The 22,109-nt window shown below is 37.3% G+C and overlaps 1 protein-coding gene across 1 annotated transcript; it reads right to left on the reverse strand.

Annotated features, from left to right (window-relative positions):
- Nucleotides 1-16,749: 16,749 nt before the first annotated feature.
- LOC145998354 (uncharacterized) lies at nucleotides 16,750-21,635 on the reverse strand. Its single transcript, XM_083134762.1, has 3 exons — nucleotides 21,399-21,635; nucleotides 17,074-17,232; nucleotides 16,750-16,971 (listed from the first exon to the last, which is right to left on the reverse strand). Exons 1-3 carry the CDS (start codon nucleotides 21,633-21,635, stop codon nucleotides 16,750-16,752), a joined length of 618 nt encoding a protein of 205 aa, XP_082990888.1.
- Between the last annotated feature and the right edge of the window lie 474 nt (nucleotides 21,636-22,109).

The following is a 22,109-nucleotide window of genomic DNA, read 5'->3' on the forward strand; positions in this document are numbered from 1 at the left end:
TTGTGGATAAAAAAAAATTCCACTTACTTTTCACTTCTATAAAGAACAAGACAAACGAGACGTCAGATTGTGTAGTTTGAAGCGTAGCTCACTGTACAAACTGGCCTCTACAACGAATGCCAAGGATGGCTATAGGTTGTTTATGATGCAGGGAGCAGCCGAACTGTATCAGTCAACGAAATCATAAACTCTGCTAACTTGATAGATTGTGTAACATACTACATTTGTTATGCCGTACTGTCTTTCACTAGACAATACTCGAATGTTTGAGAATTGAATCTAGGCTACCGTAAACTTCAATCTTATTTATGAACTCATCGAATGACAAGACGAGTATATTGTGTTCTAAATTTTGTTCATCTACAAACTCCTGTTTTCTTCGCTTCAAGATATTCACAATTACCACTTCATTTGTCTTGAAATCCATTTTACAGGAACAAAATTGTGTTTCATTTATTTATTTCAAATTTTGGATGTATAACTTTTCAAAATTAAAACAGGATGGTATAAAACTACTTGAAGAAATTAGTGACAAACATCTTTTTAGTTGTATTTTTTGGAATTGGCTGCCACAGAATTATTTTCTACGAGTGTGTTTTTCTACCTCTTGACGAATTTCCAAATGTCATTTCTTCTGATTTTATTATCTCGCTCTTATTGAAAACTAGCTAGTATGGAACACATGCTTCTAAATGTAAATTGACATATACAGTTAAAAATATTTTGTTGTTGGCACGACTTTGCCCTAAAAGTGAATCTGTGTTAATGTACGATGGAATGCATAAATATTACCAGGGAAATTGTCAAATTTCCATATTGTTTACTTTTGTTGTGTGTAATTGTCTGCCTGGTAATATATATTATGTGTGAACCTCAACTATACATTTCCGCAGGAAATTTCTTTATGCGTATTTCTGTGTGTATTGTTACTTAGAAATTTCTGATGTTCATGCGTACAATCACGAATAAGAGTGGACCGGAATTCAATTTTAAAAATGAACTTTGAATTTGAATCAACCACTCAGTTCTTGCACCTGGATTTCAATCTGACTCTAAGGTTATTTCTCTTACTGCTTCTGTTTCTCTATCTTTCCTTTTATCATTATTTCTCTCTTTCTCTATTATATATATATACAGGGTGACCTGTAATTGGATGTATTCCCTGAAAGGGGTTAAAGTAGAGGCAATTTGTAATTAATTTGACTATATGATACCCCGTCCGAAAATTAGTAGTTTTCGAGATAATCGAATTTCTATTGTTGTTTTTTTAAAAATGACAATTTTCCACATAAAAAGATGAATTGAAAAAAATTCGTTCGTTGCCTGCATTCGTAACGGAGATGCCCACTTTGAGCAAGACGTGTAATGTTCTTTAATTGTAATGTTCATTGATTCCATTCACATGAAAATGAATCAAGTGTTATTTCTTGTATACAAATGTGAATGTTAGCAACATTTGTACCTTGTTGGATAGCTGATGACTCAAGGAAGTAATTTAAGTAATTTGTACGCTTCGTGTCATACCTTTTTGTTATTAATACGTTGCCTAGTAAACTAAGAGTGTATTCTTTTTTATCACCATTTGTAAGTTTAGACTCACCCGTTACTTACATGTGATTGTTATTTGGGAAAAAAAACTTTTTTTTTCAACGAACCACTTATTTGTTAGCTATCAGAAAACGCTGAAATATGTGCCATACAATGAGCAGTCTTTTCTCAATTCATCTTTTTATGTGGAAAATTGTCATTTTTTTTTTAAAAAAAAAATAGAAATTCGATTTTCTCGAAAACTACTAATTTTCGGACAGGGTATCATATAGTCAATTTATTACAAATTGCCTCTACTTTAACCCCTTTCAGGGAATACAACTAATTACAAGTCACCCTGTATATGTCCTTATCTGTGTATGTGATTCTAACCATACTGTAAATGATCCTGACAATTTCTCAAGTACTCTATTTGGGTGGGCAGGTGGGCTAAGTAAAGCCCACCATTGCCTAAGTGATGGAGACGCCCCTGAAACTGAGAATGTATTGTTTTTAGTTACTTCTATTGGAAGCTTTCAATTTGAAGGAAAAAACAACGTAATTAATTCATTTGAAGCACCTTAAATTTCGGAAAACGATAATACATTATACTACTAGTATCTTGCTTCCTTATTCCTTTCATAAATGCTGCACGTCACGGCGACAATAATAATAAATAAAATAAAACATAATTGTTGTTCATCCAACTAAAGACACTAGAAGGTGAAGGTAAATTTTAAAAGCAATTCGTTAATGACAAGCTCAAGCAAAAATCCATTGTGGCAAATTAATTTGGTCCACCACATGACGTCACAACTCGCTAGGGATTATGGAAAAAAATAAGTGTAATTGGGAACTGACTATCTGTAATATTCTAACTACCTTGTTGTATGACACTCATTTGCCCTTGCGAGACACCGTTAGTTAGGCCAATGTGTCGTTGATTGCAGCAAAACTGAGGAAAGTGGGTTGGGATTGTGGTAAAAGAAGATGTGAATTAATGAAATTTAAAGAAAACAGCGTATCTAAAGTAATGAAGTCTATTCTCTTTCGTATTCCACTAACAAGCTTTTTGATGCTCCGATAAGCTTCCGTCTCTGTTTATCATATCGATAACATTCAATTGTTTCCAGCGCAGATTCAGAATCTTTCACAATTGTAATTTTGTCATACAGAGTGAGAAAAGCCATGTTGGACATACACACAACCTGATATAGAGAATAATAATTATGGTATCCTTAGCAGGTAGTTTTAATTTTGTCTCTATCTTATCTGTTTTCAGTTTCAGTGACATTAGACACAAAATACTTCCAAGCTAAGGCGTCGTGATCCTTGACTACATTCATGAATGCAAGCTTTGGGCAGCCATTTCGTGGACTCAGCCATAAATTGAGAAACCGAAGTAGTTCATTTAAAAGCGATAGTTCTTTGTTTCTTTCCCCCGAAGCAACCCTTCCCAACGAAATTTTGGATTTCCAGCCTCCTTTTTCTCCCCTTTTATTTCTTTAACGATTCTTTTTGCCGGTTCCCTAAAGAGTAATTAAAGAGCCAAGTTACGATTTGCTGCAAGTTAATCTACTGCTATTAGTATTCTACCCACAATTCCTCGAGTCAAGCGTGGGGGAAGGAGGGGCTCAAGGAAAAGGAGTCGGATAATAAACTGTCCACATTTGTCGTTCGGAAGCGATCTGCCTCGAATCTTTGTTCATTCTTTGTTCTGAATGATGGTCCCTGTATGTTTTGTAGGTAGGTTCTCGGTGTGTGTGTGTGGTTTTTTTTTATGCCTTTAGTGGGCAACATACCTTTCTGACTGGAAGTGACCTCGTAGATTTTCCGAGCTTGTGTACCTCGAGTGACATGGACTGATATTTTCCTCTAACGGAATAATTTCTTGATCTGCTTCTGTTTGGCCATTAACGTTCTTATCAGTTTTCAACATCACAAAGCCTTAAACATTCGTGTTTCAGCTACCTTTTTTTTATTATTTGTTTCTGGTCTTCTACTCTTCTGGGTCGTTTTATTCCCAAGTTTAAATCACGCTTGCTGCTTGACTTGCTCGAACCTTGATTTTTGTTTCGGTTGAACCATTTCATTCTGTAAAAAGGATAAGCACAATGTCTGTTTTAAAAAAATTAGCTGCTGTTCGTTCTTCAACTTTTTCGTCAGTAGAATCATTCACGAATACACAGGGGCGTGTTCATTAAGCTTGTGAAAACTGCCGCTACGCGACGCGTCACGTATTATTGGGAGGACTGGATTTTTTTGTATATTAACAACTCGTGCCTCTTGAGTTTAAGAGAGTATAAGAATGCTACTGCATATTACAGCTATGGAAACTCATTTTAAAATTAGAAGAAGTCATTGTGGTATATAAAAATAGTACAAGTTAAACATAAAGTGAAATGCGTTGTTAGGAAAACGAAAGATAATTTTAATTGACTGTGAAAACCAACGTAAATTTCAACAGTGGGGCTGGAAGGTTTTTCTGATTTGAGAGGTACAATGTTTTCTACAAGGATACATATACTCTGTCCCGGGTATCTCTGGAGCCAGCGAACGTATTGACGCGAGTCGGCTCCACCAATGAAGACGTGATAGGGAACGGGATTGCTTGGAGGGGGGGGGCGAAGCAGCGTGTGCTGCTTCGTTCTGTCCACTCGAATCCCCACCCCCATCTCTCTTCTCTGCTGCTATGCTCGGCCTTGCTCCACAAATTCCGGGGATAGAGTATAGACATGAGCTATCCTCTCATGTTGCAACATGTTGTGAAGGTATATTGGTGGGGAGAGGGGGAGGTAGGGTCCCACCCATTCATAATCTTGGCCATTTAGTATATGTGATGTGATCAGCACCAAGTTGCAGCCGCCTTTACTTTCCAGGGTTGACCCCAGGAACTCCATTTCACTGGAGGCTGGTTGAATCACAGACCCGATCCATTCAGGGACATTCTCGGAGAAGTTCCCATCTGAGATCACGTAACCCGCAGGCACGTATCTAGAAATACATTTTGGGGTGGGGGGAGGTCCGACTAAGTGTCTCAATAATAATAATAATTATAATAAAAGTAATAACATTTCTTTAAAATTAAATATTAATTAAATATGTGAATTAATTAATATTGTATTGTTATTACATGAATATGTAAAACGATGGTAAAAGAACAGCAGGTATTATTTATTTAACTTATAAAAATTTGTATAAAAACAACTGTCCTTCAAGGCCGTATGATCCCAATTCCTTGCCTTCCAATAAGTTAGCGGAGAAAATTAACCATCAATTATTTAAAAAAATGTTAAACAATTATATTTTGATTATTTAATATTAGTACTTGGTAAGTCTTTCGGGGGGGTCCGGACCCCCCTGGACCCTCGTAAATACGTCCTTGGTAACCCGGGAATCAAACCCGGGTCTTCTACGTGCCTGTGAGACGCCCAACCGACTGGTGCACCTCAAAAGCCACGATCGGATACTGTTTGTCTCTTATGGTTCAAGAACGTATTATTATGTTGTGGGTTAAGTGGAATGTTAAACATACCTACGTACGTTGTGTGTAATAATAATTTCTCTGTTTTCCGATAGAGGTCAGCAAATCCCAATGCTGTGGTTGGAAATCAGGCTTTCCGATGCAGGTCCATCCGAATTCTGCAGTTACAAGCGACGTGGTGAGGTTTTATAAGTATTCTTGTCCTATTTCAATCTTTAATGTATCTTGGGTACTATTATCGTATGAGGGAAACACCTACGAATCATATATTTCGGACTTCTTTACATTGCTAACGTGTTATTTTCGAATGTGGAACATTTCCTAAAGTGAAATAATGCATATCAATGTCTATTTCTTAGATTTACGAGTACTTACTGTTACTTGTTGTTTCGAATCTGTAAGACATTATGGCCGTGATAGCGTACTGGTTTAGGGGGAGTTCTGAGAGTGTTTTGTCGATTTATGCAGTGTTGCAACCTCGTTCACCGGAAAATATCTACTTTCGTGCCCAGATTTGAAATTATGCTAATACGTCGCAAACCATTGACATTAGCCTCACAAACCATTGACGTTAGCCCCAAAAACTATTCACGTTAGCCCCAAAAACCATTCACGTTAGCCCCAAAAACCATTTTCCGTAAGGTTAGGTTAAGTTAGGTTAGGCAAGCATAGTTTAAAAAAAAATTAAAAATACTCGACACGTCATGTCTAGTGAAAACACGGGGAGGGTGAAACACTGGCTACGGGTTTGCATCATCTTAACACACGGAACATTGCACTCTCGTGCAGAAAGCAAATGGCGGGAGCAGAAACAGCATGTCGGACAGAGATTTTTGCAGAAAACAACATGCATTCACATTCAAATGGATGAAATCTACATTCAGGAACTTCCACAATGCTAAAGAAAATGATTTCTGTAAGTACTTTCTCTTGTAAATTTGAAGGAAATTTGAAGGAATCCGTTTCCCTCATACGATAATGTTACCGTATCTTGTTCAGTTCAATACAGTTTCTGCACTGATTTCCGCACTTTCTTACATAACAATAATAATAATATATTAATGTTCGATCGTGACTTTTGGTCTACTCTGTAGATTGATTCTTTGAGTTGGTGTTTTAAGTCCACTTAATGCACAGTAAAGCTAATTGGGACTGGACCTCCACCGGGTATCAAACCTGAGACCCCTTGAATGCAAAGCAACGACACTAGGTCTACCGTAGAAGTAAATAGAACTAAAATGCACGAAACAGCCGAAGAGGAGTAAAACTTAAATAAATCTCAATAAATTATACAAATGGAATAAACAATTAAAAAAGTGCTGAGAATGACCAATTACTTTAGTCAAAAACGGCCAAAAAATGTAAAATGAAAGCAATGTTTTCTGTATCTACTTACTTAGCATCGATTTCAAGGCTCCGAAAAAAGAGTATGTCAAGCTTCCGGTTGTATTTCTCAAAGTACACTTTGGACGGCCACCGTACAGGAACATAGCTTGAGGAATTTTTTTTTGGCAAAAGTTTAAAGTTTTCAAGAAAGGGTAATAAGTTAGTTCCGTATCTAATTATTGTCATTTAACGGAAATATATATACGACAACTAGAACGAAAAAAGAAGAATGCCTCTGAAGCAGCTGCTCCACCATGTACGTAATTAGTTTAAAACAAAAAGAAAAAAAAGTAATCGTTGCGACTGAGAAGACTACGATAATAATCCTTGATAAAGTATGACGTTTTCAATTTCTTGTGCTCGGCTAATGGAAAAATGTCCAACTTGAGCGAGTGCTCATTTTTCACGCTATATGGATTCTGACTCTCGTTATAACTTCATCGTGTAATACTTAATTGTTTTCCTGGTGGAGTGAAGTGGAAGTCAATTGTCTTGGAGGTCTTGCTTTAGAGTTGGAGATAGGCGTTTAAGATGGGTTTCAATATATTATTTTAAACAATCCAAAAAGAATTTGACTAAAATAATCATATTTTTAGTTTATCGGATATTTTTTTTTTCAAATAAATTGCATAATTTAGGATACCAGACATCTTCAAACGTTAATATGTCTGTCCAGAATAAATCTACTGTAAAATTGTCCCACCACATTATGATACTAAATGTCTACGCTCTTGCTAAAGTTTGCGTCGTCGCCTTGTAACCAAGAGGTCCCGGGGTTGATACCCTGTGGAGGTACATAGTGGTTCGGATCCCACTTTAAACTATAGTCCCTGTCCGTTTCTGTGCATAAAGTAGACTTTAAGAAAAACCCAAACCAATGTTTGTTTTTTAATCGGGACTGGACTTACAGTTTAAAGTGGTATCCGAACCACTGTGCAATGTGTCTCCTTCGAGGATCGAACCTGAGCGAACAAGGCGACCACGTGATCGTTTGTGCTCCTGGGATTTTTTAATAAATATATGGTTAAAACTATAATCACGTCGCTTTTCTGCTTTTTTTGATAATCGCGCGAAGTTGAAAGTAAAAAGCGAGTTGGCGAAGGATGTAAATGCCTTTACCAGGGTCTGCTAAACATGGAATACAGGACTTACCTATCAGTTATTACTTTAAGTCTACTTTATGCACAGATAGGTTATTCGAAACTGGACCTACAGTTTATAGTGGGGTCCGTACTACGATGTGCCTCCGCTGGGTATCGAACCCGGGGCACCTTTATTACAAGGTGACTACGTTCACACTACGCCATCGGGAATGCCCAACCTGCCTTTGAAGCCACGTGTTAATAATAATAGCGTCGTCACCTTGTAATCAAGGGGTCCCAGGTTCGATACCCGGTGGAGGCACAAAGTGGTTCGGATCCCACTTTAAACTGCAGGTCCAGTCCCGGTTAGCTTTACTGTGCATAAAGGGTAGTTAAAACACCAATTCAACCAATCCCTTACTGTCTGTCTGCTTCTCACTGATGTATTGATTTTCAGTCGTGTATTAAAAAGAAACCTCACTCTTATAAATAAGGTTGTATAAAATTAGACAAAATAAGTTACCTTCCGCTGGAATCGAACTCAGGTTGCTCGCATGCTAGTCCGACACGATAACCAAAATTCGCAAGTAGTCGACTGAAACGAAAGTTTATTTTCAGATTGCTAATTCCCATGGTATAACATGCCTAGACAGGTGTGTCTTCCATTTTCTGTACTTTTGTTATTTGATTCGCTTTGGTCTCTCCCTAAGTTAATCACGGCAATAATGAGGAATGTTTTTTAGACGAAGATGATAAATAGACAGATACAGGAATAATCACCCTCGCAAAATAGCCAGAACTCGTGCCTGGAACCTTCGATGCGAGATGTGTTTCTTATTCTTACTATATCTGTGTGTTTTGTTACATTCATGGTACTTCGTGAGTTGATATGAACAAAGGAAATAAATAAGAGAAGTGGAAGGGACTGGAGAATCGTAGCTACGGAACCATTCAGAAGGTATCCTTAACGTAGATAGAGAATCTCTATATCCCCTTGTGATAGAGAACCTATTACAAGAATGATAGGATACATTAAAAGATCAAATTTGAAGTGTGTCGGTTTGTCAAAATGTCAAAAAGAAAACCCCAATATTGCATACTTCTTCACTGATGGAAAAGAAAAAAAATTGCCCTTGGTGGGGATCGAACGTAGATCTCGCTGTTGAAAGCTCGGTACGCTAACCAACACTCTATCAATAACACTACATTGCCTTATTTTCCGGTCAGTCTGTTTCCTTCCTCAACACCTGAAGAAGAAAATGCATCTTATTTTCTCTCATATTTGTTTCATTGTCTATTAATATAAACCACGTATGTGTGTATTCTTTCTGTGAAAAGAATGTTTCTCGCATCGTGCTTCTCCATTTACCGTTAATTTGATATTCACTTGGAAGTTAAAACTTAGCTTTGTGTGTTTGTTTTCACGTGCATGTGTGTGAGAAGAGTGGTGTGCACGTGTGTTCGATGTTTTTCTGGGTATTATTTTCGTTCAAAGCATTAATATAATTGTAAAATATGGAATTTACTGTAATACAAGGAGTGAAAATATAAACCCAGTCCGTCAGGTTCGTTCCCAAACAACATTAAATAATGGAACGTAACGTGGACCGAGTATTATTCCATGTCGAGAACACGAGAGATTACGATCGACAATCTTCATCTCGTATTTCTCTTTGGCATCACTGCTCATTCAAGTGTTGTTCCTAAAATACTTTGCTACGCATCGGCTAACACAGTCGTGCACAAAAATAATCTTACTTATTTAACTTAAAATGTCAGAGGTGATTTTGTAAATACCATTGAAACGAATATGTATTCATTCGAATGTATTGGAAATGGAAACGCACATAAATGTGAGACATTCCATTCCAGGATGAAACCTTTAACACATTTAACAAGATAGAAATGTTATACAAAAAATATACAATTGTTCTACAGTTACAGTTTTACAAATTAAAATAAAACATTATAATATATGCAGTGTTATATAATTACAAAGTGTAAGACTAACAAGGGAGGTTATCTAAGTGTCCCCCTCCGATTTCCATGAAATTTGGCAGGTGTATAGAGGGGTCCAAAGGAAGAAATACGTGTTTTTGTTTCAGGTAAAAAACTGTTTTAGGGGGCAAAACCCCTCTCAAATGTCAAGATGAGGACAAATTGAAGTAAGGATCTGACCCCTGTGTCCCCCTCCGATTTCCATGGAACTTGGCAGGTGTATAAAGGGACCCAAAGGAAGAAATACGTGTTTTTTCGTTTCTGCTAAAAAACTGTTTTAGGAGGCAAACCCCCTCAAATGTCAAAATGAGGACAAATTTTAGTGGGCATTTGAACTCTGTGTCCCCCTCCGATTTTCATGAAACTTCGCAGGTGTATAGAGGGGCTCAAAGGAAGAAATACGTGTTTGTTTGTTTTTTGGCTAAATAAAACTGTTTTAGGTGGCAAAACCCTACTCAAATCTCAAGATGAGGACAAATTGACGTGGGGATCTGACCCCTGTGTCCCCCTCCGATTTCCATGAAATTTGGGTCAATTTGTCTTCATCGTCTTTTTTTTTAAGAAGCAAAGTACTTCAACTACAAGAATGAGTTATATTTTATTACAACTTTAGGATTTCAATATTTCAATTTTAATCTGGAAAGCATATTCTGATCTCATTTGACAGGTAAAGGAGTTAGAATAAGGTGAAGTGAAATAATAATTCCGCCCATTTTTTTATGCGATTCTCCGATATCGAGGAAGTTTACAAGTTTGCTGATGCTTGACGTCTAGCAATAAGACACAAAATCGAATGTAATTATCTTCACACGATTCCGAGATAATTTATAAATTATCAATTTATATAGGCTGTATATTCACTTCTGTAAAAACCACCTGAATTAACTAGAATCTGTTGCCGACAGTTAGCTTTTCATGTCATTCTTTCATATCAATGTTCTTATTCCGATTGGTAAAAAAGTTGTTACTAATGGAGTGACTGTGTGAGTTTTATTACTATCTGTAATCATGAAAAGTATGGAAGGTATTTATATAATTCCTTGTTATTAACATAATTCAATGCTTAATTGATTGTATTAAAAGTGTTATATGGGACTATATATTTACATATATTTTTCAATTGCCACCTTCTTTAGTATCCAATATTTGTCATTATATGCGCCTCTAAATTAATTAAATCATTCATTTCAAGATAATGAACAGACAAAATGAATCAATCACTTGCACTCATATATGCTTCACAGATATATAGAATAGGCTATATATCCTTTCTTCATTTTTCCGACGTAGTGGTAACATTGTCGTTCTGGGTTAGATACTTAGTGGTTCGAATTCCACTTTAAACTATAGGTCCAGTCCCGATTACCCTATTTGTGCACAAAGCGGACTTAAAACAAGAATTCAATCAATTCAATCTTAATTTTTCCGAGATCAGATTTTTTTGGGGGGGGCGTATTTTGTTTTAAGCCTATTTACACAAATAGGGTAATCGGGACTGGACCTACAGTTTAAAGTGGAATCCTAATCACTAAGTGTCTGCACCAGCTATTGAACCCGGGACCTCCAAGGCGACGACGCTTACACTACACAATTGAGGACCCTAATTTAGTTGTCTATCAGTCTGTGCAAGTCACACATTACTACTTAACTTACGATATTAGGTATTTTCAATGTTAACTTTACGTTTTAGCATTTCCATTTTGCCAGGAAAGATTTCTAAATATTTTAAATAGGGAAGTTGATCCAATGCACCTTGTTCTTTGTCTCTTAATTTCAAGCAATTAAGTTTCCTATAAAAAATTGTTGAACTGAGGTATCTCTTCAACAAAGTGTCCTTCCACCCATTTCCTGTTTTAAAAATTTTCATAGAACACCTCGAGGCATCCTCACCGCATAGCCACCATGAATTTTCAAAATACCACCATTTCACTAGTCACATATGCTTGCTGCGCATGGCAGTTGAAGTTATTGTTTTTCATTTGAACAATTTACCAAAACTTCATAGGTGTTACTGTAACTACCCCTTGATGGCAATTTCGATTAATATTTTGAAAAATTTTGAAAGGGGAACCAAAATGACGGCCACACAGTTGCGTGCCCAGGATTTTCGAAAAGGGGGAGAGTACTTTTACTTTTTAAGTAGTCAGCGCTCATTTTTCATTGTTTCTTCTTTTTTTAGGAATACCAGGCAAAAGGGGGGGTTATGACCCCCCCCCCATGGCACGTCACAGATCCTAGATTTAAAACACATCCCGCCATTTCCTCACTTTTGAATTAAAAATAACACCAGATAAATGTCATTCGTGAGTTGTCCACTGTCCTTCGCCTCTTTCAGCAATTAACATTCTGACAAAAAATAATGCTTGAAACTTGTGTTTTAGTTAATTTACATCGATTTTTAGACATCTGTTGGCTAATCGCGACAGTGAGGATGAGTGATGAGTAGATGGGAATGATGAAGGTTCACTCACAAGGAACACCTATGCTCAGGCCTGGCATTCGAACCTGGAATTTAGGTGGCAGGATCGAGCAGGTAATGTTGAAACTATCGGCCACAATATCAATATGTGAATACAAACAGTCAACTGCATTCTTTTAATAAGTATTGTTTATAATCAACAATAAAGAATAAAGCATTTGCTACACAAAAAACTATTACTTACAAAAGACAATATTTATTCTTTTATTGACAGCACGCAATACACTATGAATAAAACATTTGAAATTAAAAACAACTTTTGTTCATGAACTAAAGCAATGCTGCCTCGTAACTTTCATTCGCGTGAAACAGTTTCACGTTTAGTGAGTTTCTTGTTTACGAAAGGAGGAACGTTTACACGAATCAGTCTACATCTTCCATATTGAATTCACAAACAATATGTATGCAATATAACATTTACCATTTGTTTCGACTATGAAGCAACATATACAGTAGTTAATGTTACAAGAATATAACAACAGGTAACCACACTCACTCTTTCTTACGACAAAACACTCATTGTACACTTAAAACAAGTGACATTGCTTTACTTCACAGTTACTATCAGTGGCGTGCTCAGGCGGGGGAATTTTATGGGGTCATATCCCCACTTTTGAGTCAAATTTGTAAAAAGAAACAAGATTTTCAAATGGATATAATATATCAAAATATTATGGTTGTTAAGAAAAGTAGGCATATCCCCCTTCCCCTTAAGGAAATTCTAGAGCACGCCACTGGTTTCTATTAACATATTTTGCTGAGTTGGATCATGTTTGTGGCCTAAAAACTGACTACCTTAACATAAGGTATGACCATGCTATACATACCATACCCACGAATTATATTAGATTTTACATTTATCTGAGCTCCGGTATACAGAGTGAGTCACTTGATAATGCAAATATTTTGAAAACGACACAATGTATTGATGTTCTGTGTTGGCACGCAGAATAAAATAATCAAAGACGTTGCCACCTCATAACGAAGTTGCAGTATTTTGAAACGGGACAATTCGTCACCAACAACTACGAGCAGTGTTAAATTTTTTAAAAGTTACGCACACGTAGGTCTAAATATCAACAAATTTGGAAATGTCACCCCACAAGAGTAGGGATTAAAAATTCGAGTATGTACCTTTTGATGCATCAGCCATGTAGTGACTCGCCCTGCATATACATTCTTCGCTTATTTTACAATTGATAATTCGGATGGGCTATATTTGCATTGGATTACCATTACCGACTCTTAAATAATATCCAGAATTGCACACTCTTATGTAGAAGTTATGCAGTAACATTTGAGTTCTGTGGAATTTATCATGGGCGTAACTTGAGTGGGGAGGGACAGAATTGAACTTGGGATTTAACTTGGGGGGAGGGGCAGAATCAAAAAATGTTTCTATTCATAACAATAGCGACCGGGAGCAATTTCTTAATTACTGTTAAATTTGCAAAACGATAAAAAATATTAATTACTGTGCTCCTCAGATTCAAGGAGGTTAACGAAAGTACCATTAACTTGTAAATTTCAATAACCTTGAATTTTTTTGAGGGGAGAACAAGTACCCCTTGCCCCCGCCAAGTTACACATGACAGAAGATGCAGGTCCGAGATTACAAGCTCGCCTTGTAATCAAGGGGTCCCGGGTTTGATACCCGGTGGAGGCACAAGTGGTTCGGATCTAGTGTTGCCCACGGGACGAGACGGGACAGGCTTTTAAAAATTCGAGACGAGACGAGATTGACCATGTGTCATAAGACAAACGAATATTTTCGAGACGAGACAGCATTTCCACGAGGCTCCACGAGACGAGACAGGCCAAAGTCTCTTCTCGTGGGCAACACTATTCGGATCCCACTTTAAACTTTAGGTCCAGTCCCGATTAGCCTTAGTGTGCACACAATGGGCTTAAAACAACATATCAAAACCGAGATTACAAGAATAGGAGAGGACACCGAAGAAGAATTTTTACAAGTAGAAACCATTATTGACCTCCGGGAACATAGACTTGGCCGTAAAGAAGAATTTCCTTAAAAGACATTCGTCTGTGGAATAGCACTGTATGTGAGAGGCATGGACAGCAACGGCTGAAACGGAAATGTGATGCTAGCGAAGAATGTTGAACATCAAATGGATAGGCAGGTTAAATCGAAGACATCGTGAGAATCCTCTGGAAGATTATGATGTAACGAAGAAGCAGGATGAGATGAAGTTACTGATCCACGAGGGAATAAGGAAAACCACAATTGTAGGAATAGTAGCAGCAAAAAAATACATTGGCATAACCAGGATGGATTGTATCAAACAAATGGCTCAATACGAGAATTTGTAGAAACTACAGAGAAATGAAGACATTGCCGGAAGACAGAAACCAGAATTGTAGCTACGGGGGTGAAAGGGGAGAGGGGGGGGGCGATGGAAAGTGTGTGCCGAACGAGCAAAATGAGAGAAAGTTGCAAAACAGCAAACGTCACCAATGGAAAGTTAATATTTTTGTCGGTTTACAAAGATATTGTGCCAATAAATAAGGGTGTGTGACATGGGCAAATAATACAGATAATGTAAGTTCAATTTCCGACAATATGGCAGATGTTAAAAGATTGATAGTTCAATGGTGGCTGATTATAAACTTAATTGAAGGGCTCAGGTGTAAAACATGGTAAGTGCCGTTTTGGTCATTTTTGAGTTACTATGTAAAATGTGCCATCCTTCAATTTTCGAGTGAAATTGCCATGTCATACAATTTGCATTGGACTCAGTTAAGCCTTCTGAATTTGGTAAACATAACACTAAAACACTTTATCTACAGTATAGCTTCTAATATCCTTTTTTCTTAATGAACTCAGAAATGACCAAAATGTCACTTACCATGTTTCACTCTCGAGCCCTTCAATTAATACAATGTTGTTTCCTACTTTCTTTTGTAGCAGGCGTTGCAATTAATTGTGCATTTTCTTATTTTATGTCACATTTCCGCAGTGGCGTGCCTCAGGGGGGGGGGTGTTGGTGAGGGTTATAACTTCCCCCCTTTGTCCCAGTATTTTAAAAAAAATAACGTCAAAGATAGGAAAATATGACAAAATGAGGGCTGACTATCAATAAAAAGTATACGTAACCCTTCCCATTCGAAAATCCTGGGCATGCCGCTGCATTTCCGCCATTTTGGCGGAGGCGATAATGGTAAGGATGATTAGATGAACTTGAACACTCACAAACGAACATTTTTGCCTAGTTAATAGATAATAATTCATTATTATTATTTATAAATAAAGACATTTGGTGCAGATATTAAATTCCATCTTATAAAACTGCAATTTATGATGAATCATAAACCACAGAACTATCTTGGCAGAGCACAAGAAAGCAAACAATAAAATTGGCAACACTGTGTCCAAAATGGAGGTAATGATATTGGCTCTTCAAACACCATGGCAAATAATATGATATCTTGGTGGTATAATACTGTTTTCGTGTGAATTATCCCACAATTCATGAATGTGTGCAAAGAATGGAGCAGCCTTCACGGTATAAATCATTAATGAAAATGTACATGACCACTAAGTACATGGGCACAAAGAACACAGGACTAGATTAGCAAATTTTTCGTATACTTAAAACTTGGCAGTGCCTTAGACTTATCTCAGAAACGACTGTTTCCAAATAATAATAATAATAATATGAAAGAGCACACCGATATTTTCAAATACTTTGTTAAAATATAAACATAGATCTCTTTATATAGCTACGTATACACGTAAAAATGTAGTATTACCTATCCCTAGATTACCTTCGTGTGGATGGATTGCACTGAATGCTTGTGTGTGACTAGGTGTATAATAGAAATATTAGCAAGGTTGTTCGGTGTGAATAAGACCAGGATTTGATGCAGATACATACGAAATATGTACAGAAAAACATTGAAATATTATAAAAATATATATTCCTTCATTCTGGTTCCTGACAGTAAGGAAAAAGTAGTCATACTAACTTAATTTCTCAATATCTTTATTTCATTACGTTATTTGGAAATCGGAAATTGTGATGTGGTAAATTACTGAAAAGTTCATGATTATAATAAACTCATAACATCACTGATAACAGTTTTGGGTACAATTCAGTACTTGATGTAGCCAGACATTTTTCACTGTAAAATGCAAATAAATGTCTATAACATGAAACAAAATTTCCTTTCAAAGATGAAAGTTGTCTGTCAAATAGTGAACACACATTTAGTGTAAATTTCAAGGAGATATTATTTTTTAAAGAAGTAAGTGCATACTTTCAGTAATGCGTAGTAATTTGGGAGGAAATCACATTTGGAATGCTTGTTCCATACATATTTTTGCATTACTCACTATAAACGCGTATTCTAAACACAAAATATGTAAGATACCTCACAATATGTAACTTGAAATTCACGTTTCATGTAAAAATATGTATTCTGAACAGAAAATTATATAAAGTATCTCACAATATGTAAAAATATGAACGTGGAATTCATGTATATCGTACCCAACACCATAATTCCCCGATTAGTGTAATTTTTTCTTGGCAAAATATATGTAAACTACATATAATCCGGACTTTAGTGATGAGGGACATTTTTAAATATGTCGTTAATGAAGATAGACCTGTTGTCTAATGGAAGTCATTTTAGAGGCTACAGACATGATCCAAACGCGATGACTAACAGGAATGGCACACATTCGAGTTTACAAGAATACTTTCGTAGCTTATTTTGTACTATTGTTTGTCTTTAAATAGGAAGTCTCATCATCTACAATCTGTCTTAGTCTAAGAAGCTGAATATTTCTCGTACATGATTCTGACAAATTTGGCACCGTCACTATCGCAAGCCGTAGTTGAACACTGATATGTATCGTTATCACAAACTGCTTTTTCTTCCTTCTCAGGACACTCCACCGCGAGATCTTGCTTGGTCCATTGTCTCTCCTGCGTTGGTCCAGCGGTCTCGGATGCTGGGGACACGTTGAAATGCGGGACAACTGGAGTGATCTGAAAACAAGGTTAGTAAAGTTCTCCAAAGGTCAACGTTTGCGTGGTTTGGTCCTCTGGGGGCACGGAGGGTGGAGGAATGTCCGGAAGGGGCTGACCCACCCCAAGGGGGTCCCCCAGGTGTGGGGCTGCTGGGTGGGTGAGGTTCGACCTGGCGCTACCGTCTTGCTCCGAGGTCTGCTGGCCGCTCGTCTGCTGCGCTTGCCCCTCCTGCCGCATTATGTTCCGCCTCCATTTCGCTCTAGCGTTCTGGAACCACACCTGCAAGGGGAAGAACGGGACATTGGGATCTGTGAGATGAGATGTAGGAGCCCTTGGGACCATAACATAACAAACTGTACGCATAGTCATCTATTCTCTGAGACAAGTCAACCTTGCAGTCAAGATATGTACGTGCGCAGAACATAGTCCCGCTTAGACATGTTCTTTCCTGACGCAATTTTGCACCTGGAACAAAACAATCATTTCATCTCTAATATGTACTCAAAATGATAACATTGGTTATGCAGCTATACGGTTATACAGGCGAACTTGGAACTATAGATCCGCCAACTGGACAGTCTGTTGCGAGGAAGGAACAATGAAAGCCAAGATCCAATCGAACTCGAAAATTTAACACGGTTGTCGCCTACGTTTCTTACCGTGCGATTTTGATTTAGTTTATTTTGCTTAGCTTTTCTGCCACCTTTGGCTAATCGCGAAAGATGAGGATGAATGATGATGAGATGAGATGGCTGCAAACATAAGAACAACACAACACGAGCCCTACAGAGAAATATACTGGCTGTGAGTCCAGACGCCACATAGCGTCGTCGCTTTATAATCAAGGGGTTCGATTCGAGGCACATAGTGGTTTAAACTGTAGGCCCAGCCCCGATTAGCCTTATGTGCATAAAGTGAACTTAAAACACCAACTTAACCAATCCAGACGCCAGAGCCTCGCTAGTCTGCAAAATGCAGTCCACGGTGTACTACTTGAAAGTGAGGTTGACATTTGGGTGTCTTCAAAAAGGGTCACTCCCTGCACCCCTCGTACTATTTTCTCAGCTCTTAGGACGCTGCGCCCTTTTCACACACGCGGATTAATACCCAAAATCCTGCTGCAAGGTTACATTGTCTCGGAGCCTACTCTAACAGAACAGACGTACAAGATCTGGTAAGAAGGCAGAGCTACTGATTTTATGTAGGTTATTTATAGCTATTTAGCGCTCTTGCTTTTTGGTAAAGTACATTTTTGGCGTAATCATTACGACAATTATTGAGCTGCTGAATTATGAGGTACTAAACGAGTAACCTGGTAGTAGCCAACCTTCTAAACATTACATACTCCTTGAAAATGCCCCAGAAGTTGTATTGTTCAATGGGATTAAGTTTTACTCATATTTTGATGATGTTCACGTAGACTATACAGGTTTTACACATAGATGCCTGCCTGATCATAGTGTTACCTCGATTGAATAGGAGGGTTCTACGTACACACTGAGGCAGCGTTACCACAGTATGTTCTTGAAATTCCACGTACCTCACCGATGGTGTAGTGGCCATGCCTTGTAATCAAGGCTTCGGGTTTCGACAGCGATTTGGGTCCCACTTTAAACTGTGGATCCAATCCCTACTACCCCATCTGAACATAAAGTGGGCTTGAACTTTGACAAACTAAAACAAATTATAAATTTACATACATTTGTGCAAAAGTGCAATATCGTGCATAAAATTCGCACAAAATTACTGAAACTTGAATAACTCCTCTCCCCTTTCAGTTCTTTTTCTTGTGCTCTTGTGCTCTAGCAGAATTATCTCGCCTGCAGTCAGCATGGGGTCACGTGATCATTTGACTCTTGGTCGGTTCATACGTGATGAGGTCGCCCTCACCGCCCTCACATCATCGGATCAGCCAGTTGCTCCCAGAGGAAACTAGTGGAAAAGGATCACATTTTGTCAGTGAAAATGCTTGTCAATAAACACTTGTCTAACATCAGTATTGCTGCTTTCCTAACAGACCTCGTACGAATATTAGCGCCTGAAGGTCAGAAAATAAATTAAGTTTATCCATATTCTTTGCAAAGATTGAATAAATATTGCACTGTTCAGAGGGTTGTTCCAAGAGCTCCAGGTCTTGTATTACTCTCTCATGTGGAAGTGTGATCAGCATCACGCTTCGGCAACTCTAGAATTTGCTGTGTTGTATAAGCTCCAGAGGTGTTTAATCCCAGAAATACCTAATTTGGCAAGTTTGGCTGAATCGCCTATTTGAAAGTTGTTGGCAAGAAAAAAAAACTGTGCGCCGTTCCTGCAGTATGCACCCAGTTATCTGTGTATTAACTACTTTAAGGGTCTTCGATTTATAGAACAAAAGTTAAAATGTGAAAAGTATTGTATTCTAGTCTGCTTTAACTCCGAATCACATTAAGTAAATCATAGAAAAAAGAACACTTTAATATTAATATGTAAAGCAAGACCTTGAGGTTTTTGAACAAATCTGGTGTTAATACAACATACTCATAAAAACACACATATATTATGAACTAATTTATATTAATACATAAAATACACATATTATGAATTAATATTCATTGTACCACTTCAATAAACTAAGTTGAAATATACTTTAAACCGGCACATACTTTTATTTATTATATTTTTAAAAAGCCAAATGAATGTGTCCAATTTAATATCAAGTCCACTAGTTAGAAATTGTCCTATGTCAGTTGAAAAATGCATAGTAGATTAGCTTGTCAGAAAGTTAATATTAAGATCCCACAGAACCTTTGGCCTGTGTTAAAAAGGCATTTCCTCGAAAACGTTTCGCTGATAATAGAAAATAAATAGATTTGTTGGAGTTCTTTCTAGTTGCAATTACATAAGATTGCATTGAATTACTCGTATCTATTAACTAAATGCCTCTCAGAGAAAATGAGGTTATTGCACCTTGATAAGGCCTATTTAACAACCATGACTATTTTTTACTATGAAGTCATTTTTCCCACTGAAGCTACTCATCTCTACCCATCTTGTATTGACATTTTCGTTACAGTTGTCAATCACTGGAAAATTATTATTTTTTGTTCAAATTACAGATCAATTTATTGATATTTCTTTATTAGTGCGTCTTACAAGATTAGTATGTTTATTATTATTGTAAGATTTTTTAATGGTAATACATTTTGAAGTACTCCTGGCGCAGACAACGGAAAGTATAAAACTGTCTTGGAATACTTTCTAGGGACATTCTAATTCTAGCCTATATATAGCTACAGACTCGACCTCCCCAGCCCCTGGTTCAACCTGGCCTGATAATTAACAAAATGTCCCTGTGCTAACAATTATAATATATGATCATAGAATCTATCTGTAACTAAATGTCTGTGACTTGATACAGAAAGGAAATAATTAAATTAAGTTCAAGTACTATTCTTAAAATTTCCTAAACGTACTTAAGATAAGATAAAACATGCTGGTATGTCAGGTTGTAGATAGGTCGTAGCCTATAAACCGCATGAGTTACATCGTACTGAAGCAAGACAATCTCTAACTAGTGAACTTAAAATGTAATTAACACATTCAATGTGCAGGCCTATACACACAATATTATTATTGTAACGAAACAATTGATTCACTTCATATCTCATAAAGTTAAAAGAGGATTTTCTGTGAAAGCTACTGCCCCGATAAAATGTTATCGAACATATTCAACCTACAGAGTAGAAAATTGAAGATTTTCGTGGTGTTCTTCACAGAACATGTGCAAAATATGGTAAAAATTCACGGAAAACGTTAAAAAATTATAAAGTGATTTTGCATTACTTCCCGAATTATAATGAATGAAAATGTATTTAGCTTGTAAGTGTATCCGCTTACAAGCAATTTCGAGTAAAGAATCATGTTTTTCTTTACTGTAATTTCGAAAGACAAGGTTTCTACATGTAGTGTATAGATACAACATTTGCAAGTGGTTTAAATTACTTTCCCCTTGCATAACATGAAAACACTCAAGAGCCAATTAACAACAACTGATTTATAATTCAGCTGGTTACTGCGTTTGTTTCTGTAGAAATTGCATTTTATGGTACATAATTGTAATTTTAAAATAAAAAAAATCATCGAAACTCATGACCTAATACGCAAATGCCAGTCTGACAGTTATGATAGCAGCAAACTGGCAGTGTTGGTGATGACATGTACAGAATTTACATTTGGTAATAATTCAGAGGGAAAACGACAATACATACAGAAATAAATCTATTTTCAGAACATTTTTACTGCGGTACTGGCGAATTATCAGGATTCTCTCCGGTGTCCCTCTCAAGAATTTAGTTCCGTTTGTGCCACAACTTTGCTTGCAACCATTTGCAACACCCAACTCAGAAAAATATCCTATTTGATGAATAATCTTATTTATTCCCGTGCCCTCTGGATCCATATCTCACCTGTAGCACCCTCTTCGACAGGCCAGTCTTCTGAGCCAACTGCTTGAGGTCCTTGGCGTCCGGATTCTGGTTGATGGCGAAGTACGACTTCATGGTCCGCAGCTGGTGGTGCTTGAACGATGTCCGCATCCTCTTCGTCCTCTGCGAGTGCTGCTGGCCGGGATTGCCGGGAGACGTGGCGGAGGCCTCGAACGACAACTGGTCCATCGGAGTCCCCATCTCGCCGTGGTGGATCATCTCTGAGGGAAAGGTAAATTAGCACATTGTACCTTCCTCTTGGGTCGTATTACAGTACAAACTTAGGCTAACTGATCAACCAAAAAGTTCCCTTTGCGAATGTCGAGTCAGTATTTCTGAAACTGCAAGTGCTATAAAAATAAAACGTGAACAAGAAAACCTATCTCAATCAGCTGATCCGTTCAGGCCAGTATACCTAGTATTTTCAGGGGGTTGGGCATATCAGAAAATGTGGTGAAAAAGAAAAGATCCGATATGCTGTTGGAGTATTAGATATGACTAACAACGCTACGGTAGAGGAAAAGGTCTTAATATGGGCCCCCCTTTGTATTTTGTCATTTTCGGAGGAAAAAACATTAATATATCAAGCACCTGCTTTTAAAATGCATATCTATGAAATATATACTTAAATGTAGTAGCATGCTAAAGTATAGAAGGTCTCCATTTTTTTTTTAAAAAAAACAATTTCCAGAA

This window comes from Lepisma saccharinum, chromosome 14, assembly GCF_977018435.1.
Source record: "Lepisma saccharinum chromosome 14, izLepSacc3.1, whole genome shotgun sequence".
NCBI lineage: Eukaryota > Metazoa > Arthropoda > Insecta > Zygentoma > Lepismatidae > Lepisma > Lepisma saccharinum.